The sequence below is a fragment of the Bison bison genome, unplaced genomic scaffold (genome assembly GCF_000754665.1).
Source record: "Bison bison bison isolate TAMUID 2011002044 unplaced genomic scaffold, Bison_UMD1.0 scf7180017864181, whole genome shotgun sequence".
In the NCBI taxonomy this organism is placed as follows: domain Eukaryota; kingdom Metazoa; phylum Chordata; class Mammalia; order Artiodactyla; family Bovidae; genus Bison; species Bison bison.
Genome location: NW_011494753.1, coordinates 5,668,404 through 5,674,194, shown reverse-complemented (window position 1 = coordinate 5,674,194; position 5,791 = coordinate 5,668,404). Strand labels below are relative to the sequence as shown.

The 5,791-nt window shown below is 48.7% G+C and overlaps 1 protein-coding gene across 1 annotated transcript in view; it reads right to left on the bottom strand.

Moving 5' to 3' along the window:
* Positions 1-5,791, bottom strand: part of CRABP1 (cellular retinoic acid binding protein 1) — a 6,881-nt gene continuing 1,090 nt past the window's right edge. Inside the window, exons 3-4 of the mRNA XM_010843280.1 lie at positions 3,962-4,075; positions 1-287 (exon numbers count right to left, since the gene is read on the bottom strand). Of these exons, the coding sequence (XP_010841582.1) occupies positions 237-287; positions 3,962-4,075 (165 nt within the window). The 3' untranslated portion in view covers positions 1-236. The remainder of the gene's footprint in view (positions 288-3,961; positions 4,076-5,791) is intronic.

Below are 5,791 nucleotides of genomic sequence, written 5' to 3'. Positions count from 1 at the left end.
TTGAGGTGTGTACACCCAGTTTAATGACTGATGAAACCATACAGATGCCAGACTATGGAGCGCCAGGGAGACAGAGGCACAAAGCCTTGGGGAAAACACTACAGCATTACTGGGGGGACATGGGGATCACCTAACGTTAATACCGGGGAAGAGGAGGTCCACTGGCGGCTCAGGGCTATGACATTCCTTGGGGGAACATGCATCCCACCCCCAAAGCTGGAGCAAGCTGGCCGCCTTCATTCCCGAACATAAATCCTCGTGCAGACCACGTCATCGGCGCCGAACGTCTGCAGGGAAGGAAAACCAATCAGTGCAGATGCCTGTGCAAAAATGTTTAAAGCATATCGCTAATAAGGCCACTTACTGCCCTGTTAAAAACTCTTTGTAACAGACATTCAATTTCCTGTGCTGTGTGTTCATGCTCAGCGCTAAGGATTTTTTTTTTCCCCTCCCTTGAGCTCTGCACTGGCAGAGAGGCAGCTAAGGTATAGAATTATATTATGCGCAGTTTCCTTTGCTTCTGGAACCTGGGAGTGCTGACATAAAAAATGCAAGTTTCCTGGCTTTGGTTTTTTAAATTAAACTGGAGTGGGGGTGGTGGTATGTCATACTGAACATTTCTGAAGTGGTTCTGTCTCTTTTCAAGTGATTTCAAGAGAGCAATGGGCCCCGGCCACTGAGCCCTGGGATCCAATAATGAGCAGTCAGGTGGGATATCCTTGGAAAGGGTATAGAGGTGCCTTCTAGGAAGTGGCTGTCCATCCTGAGAGACACCTGAGATACTCAGGTGTCACTGATACTCAAGGAACCTGTGAGCTAGAAACGTGGTCTTGGCTGCAAGAGCATGGCATAGGCCTCCAAAGCTAGGCCTGCAATTCACAGCCAGGTGAGCTGGGGCACTGCTCTGGTCTTTTGGACAATTCAGAGATGGAGCGGCAGGGAGTTGAGGGCAGGAGAGCAATTGAACAAGATGATCCCAATTCTTTCAGCTACAATTTTATGACCCTTTGTTTGTTTGTTTGCTGTGGAGAGGGCACAAATCATTCCACAAATGGAGGACTATTTTCTTCTGGCCTCTGAAAAGATATCCCTGTAAGTAAGCTGTCTCCACTCTTCCAAAAACTGGCAATTACACACAGGCCTGCTCTCCTGGGTCTCTCACAGATAACTGGGACAGAAAAAGCAATATGTATATTAAAAAAAAAATTTAAGACAAACAGGATGTCCCCAGTCTGTCGACTGACATAGATATGTTTGTTTGCAGACATACATTTTTCTATGGGAGAGTCCCTATCTTTCAAAATGTCAAAAGGGCCTTAGGTTAAAAACCCTGAACTAAGAGCGTGAATGGGCTTCCCTGGTGGCTCAGTGGTAAAAAAAAATCCTCCTGAATTGCAGGATCCACTGGAGACATAGGTTCCATCCCTGGGTTGGGAAGATCCCCTGAAGGAGGGCATGGCAACCCACTCCAGTATTCTTGCCTGGAGAATCCCATCAACAGAGGAGCCTGGCAGGCTACATAGTCCATGGGGTCACAAATGGTTGGACATGACTGAAGCAACTTAGCACACATGCACGCAAGAGCCTGAACATACTTGTAGCTTCCCCTGGGTCACTCAGTTGGTCATGAGATGCTCTCAGAGAACATGAGCTGGGACATTATTCTAATGTGTGTTTCAGGGAAATACTAGTCATTAGTGATTATGAAGGAATCAAATGCTCATCTCCAGCCTAAATAGGGAACTGCTGATCATACCGGCACAGCTGTGCCTGCTCTGGACACTTTCTTGGTCTTCCTCCCTCTCCTTATTAGTGAGGGATTAGCAGATGATGCTGGGTGCTGGGGGAGGGTTAGGCAGGGGTTCTCATAGAAATTCACCTCTCAAATGTCCAGACCTCTCAAAACCATGTCAGTTTTCCAAAACTCTTCCAGCTTTCTGGCCATGGAGTATCCCATGGCAGGCCAAAGTTTGGGGATTGGACTCTTTATCTGTGCTAGATTGATTGACACCTCACCCAGGCCATCAAATGGCTTCACGAAACAAGAAGAAATGGCTACATTTCCAACCACATTCAAAATGTCCTTCTCAGCCCGCAAACTATTATGAGAGGTTCCTGAAAGAAACTCTCCGTAGTGTTCCAGAGTGGTTTAAGGGACTTCGCTCAGTTTTCAAAAGAAGGCAAGTTACAGCCCAGGGTTGCTGGGAAAGCTTATTTCAAGTTAACCAGAATAAATTGCCTCTTGTTTATAGAGACAGCATCTCCCTACATTTGGATTTATTAATGATAATAACCCTTGGAACAAAAGCCCATATTTTAGATCCCAAATGCCAAGAATTAATGTTCCCTTTGAGGCTCGTATGTATGTATGTATATGTCTGCTGAGCCAGGGAGAGAAGCACGGGTGGAGATGTAGTGGGGGAGTTGGAAGTGGGAGAAATCTCCTAACAGAATCAAGCCAGTGTGCGGGCTGCTCAGATACTACAGAGATTAATAAAATCACACTTTCTCACCAAGCACACCGAGCCTACTTAACCCTCAGCTACCCTCAAGAACTCTAAAAATCATCTCCCTCTTTGCTTCCCTGGTCCCAAGGAATATGTCCCCTTTTCTCTTAAATTTCCATCTCTCGGCCTCAAATTGCTCCCCCAACCCCATCAATGTATTCCTGCCCTGGAAACAACATTAACCAGGTTGCAAATGAAGCCAGTCCTTTCTGTGTGAAAGGAGGAAGTCTGGGAAATCATCTCAGGGAAGAACAAGAAGGCAAGAGTGAGATCAAGCAGCCTCCGCTGAAGTAACAGAAACAGCTCAATTGAGGGTCTTCCTACAGAATAAACATGTAATTTCAGGGCTAAGAGGGACCTGGGTGGGGGGTGGGGACCAGGCTTCAGTCCAAACCCTCATTTTACAGCTTGGGGAGGGAAGGGCCAGGCCTGGGTCACAGTGAGTCCTGTCCTAGCGTTCCTTGCCACCTCCTTTCCCGACTTTTCAGGGTGACGCTCATTAAGACAGGGCAAGCAGGCAGTCTTAGAGGGAAGATGTTAACAGCAGGCCTGATGGAGAACAAAGGATATCATTTCCTGGTTACCCACAACAGCTTTCCCCTTTTCTAGTGTGGGCATGGGGGTGGGGTGGGGGTGATTGGGGGGAGTGAAGAGGCAGGCAGGGAAGGCTGTTGTCAGGAAAGCTTGGTCTGTTCTGAAACACAAAGGGAGCATAACAGGGAGCTGTCCTTCACTCCTGCCCCCCTCCACTTCCTTTGCTCCCCTAAGTAAAGGGGAAGGAGGTGTGTGATTTAACTACAGAGGTTTCTAACTTGGCCTCAGCAGGTATATTTTGCATGGTCAGAGATGTTTAAAATACTTCAATCTGATTCCCTGATTACCCTCTCCAGTTAACCCTCAGACTGTCTTAAATTAGCATTTCTTGTCTGTCTCCCGGAAAGCCATTGGAGTCTGTAAGTCCGGGGGCGGGGGTGGGGAGGTGGAGGGGTGGCGATAAAAAGACTTCCAGTGCAGGCGTACTGAAATTTCTGAAATCTTTCCTAGGCAGCAAAGTGGAGAATGGTGAGGTGAGGAAAACCCCTTCTGCAGAGTGAACTCTGGGACCTCGCAGAGCCCACGCACGCTGAACCCAGCTGGAGGGAGGTTGGCTTAAGCAAGGCAGCTAGTCACCGCGGGATGTGTGGGTTTGGATAGTGGCCGGCAGCGCAGCATGTCTCTAGCCCCTACTCTGCCCTCTGAGCCACTCCGCTCTCCTGCCAACCTTCGAACAGTGATTTCCTTTGGCCTAAACTATCATCCCGAGCTTTTCTACTTACATTTTAAGCCAGGGCATAGAGTGTCTCTCCCTGAATGGGCGAGTGAGGACGACGTTGGTGGGGCCCCGCTGTGAGCAGCAGCTGGAAACCTTCGAGCTCCTTTCAGGGTTGGGGGGTGGGGGTGGGGGTCTCACTCACCAGGATGAGTTCGTCGTTGGCCAGCTCGCGGGTCCAGTAGGTTTTGGGGCCGTCCCCCTCCAGAAGAGTTTGTGTGCAGTGGATCTTGTTCTCATTCTCCCAAGTGGGTAAGCTCTGCGGGCAGGAAAACCATTAGTGACATTAATTACAGTCTTGGCAGCGGGGAGCAGAGACAACAATGAGCACGGGAGAATAATTGCTGTGCAGAGAAGCAACACATGGTCCCTGTCAGCAGCGCACAGAACCTTCTCTGCTGTGCCTTATCAAGCCCAAATTCAGAGGGCTGACCACAGATTTTATGGGAGTATAAATATACCTTATATTACACACACACACACACACACAGAGACACACAGAAGCAGCAAAGCCTCAGGCATGCCTTACATCTTCAGGAATAAAATTGAGAGCATAAAATGATTCATTTATGTCAAAATGGGCTCCCCCTTCAAGCAATTTGGCTGTTGAGGGCAAAAAGCTTCACAACAGAAATACAAAATTTTAGAACGGTTAAGACACCATATTTGTGACCACACCTAGTCAGCAAATCAGGACCTGTTCCTTGCACGGATTTGGGGATAATGCCTCGCTTTCTGTTTGCACTCAGCAGATGCAGTACACAGCCTGCTCTGATAATCCTGAGTTTCTCTGACTCTGAGAATAAAAACACTGCCACTTCCCAGGTTACATGTCTCTAGAAAAAAAAAAAAATTTTTTTAAGATCTGAAGGGTCTTCATGCTGTCGGAGGTAGGAGGCAAAGAAGGGATTCCCCTGTAGTTTTCCCTGGCTTCTGCATGAAGCAAAATGCTATACAGTTGGGCGAGGCGGCTGTACTGAATGCGCACATACTGGGTTTTTAACTAACACACGGGACACGTTCACTAGGCAGGGTGGGGATGGATAAAGCCCCGCTCCCCAGGCTGTCCTGTGAACCTTTGATTTCTGATCAGAATTACTGTCTCCAGCAGTACTCACTGTTGGATGTACCCAAACTGAGTTCTGCCTATTGCCAGGCCTTTTACCTTAGACTCCCAGACCTTCCCTCTACGCTGAAGAGATGTCCTGCTCTTTTGTTTTTGCAAACAGAGCAGTGGCTGAGGGCTTGGATCTTGCCAGCTCCAAGCCCAGATATCATTTTCAGGCTGTGTCAACTCTGGGGGTCAAATATTGCTTCGTGGGCCAGGATGCTTCTGGGGGGCTGTGTCTCTATGTCCTCCCAAACCCAGTGCCCAGAGAGTCTCACTCTAGATCAGACAGGCACGGCTCCGGAAAGGTGAAAAACAATTTCTCACTCTCTGGAATGCTATGAGTTTTTCTTTTTTCAAACCTTGGGGGAGAGGAGGGAGACATTTTGTCACTTTTTAAATAAGTGGTAGCATCAGCGATTGTTTTTCCGTCTGTCCTCAAAATACATGGGTAGCCAACCTTCCATTCTATTCCAGAGACCAACCGAATGCGACTTTGCCCATCTAAAAAAGGGATTTACAACCTCTTGCTTCAGTCCACCGATTCATCCCTGGGACCGATAAACGGAGAGAAACAGAATTCTTGCCCCTGAGGACTAAAAGAGGGCACTCAGTCCATTTTCCGGGCAGAATCTGCCTTGCTTTTGGAAAGGTTTCGTCTTTTCCTTTAAGGAACCTAACTGAGGGAGGGCAGGAGAGGTACCGGGGCCATCAAGACTGCTGAAACTGGATCCAGAGCATTCCCAAGGGCCCAGGGACCTGGAAGGGCGGGACGCAAGAGCTGCGGCTCCACCTGCGACAGGAAACGTGGCAGCCGCACGGCCAGGCAACGCGGCCCAGCCACCTCCCCCTCCTCCCCAGCCGCCC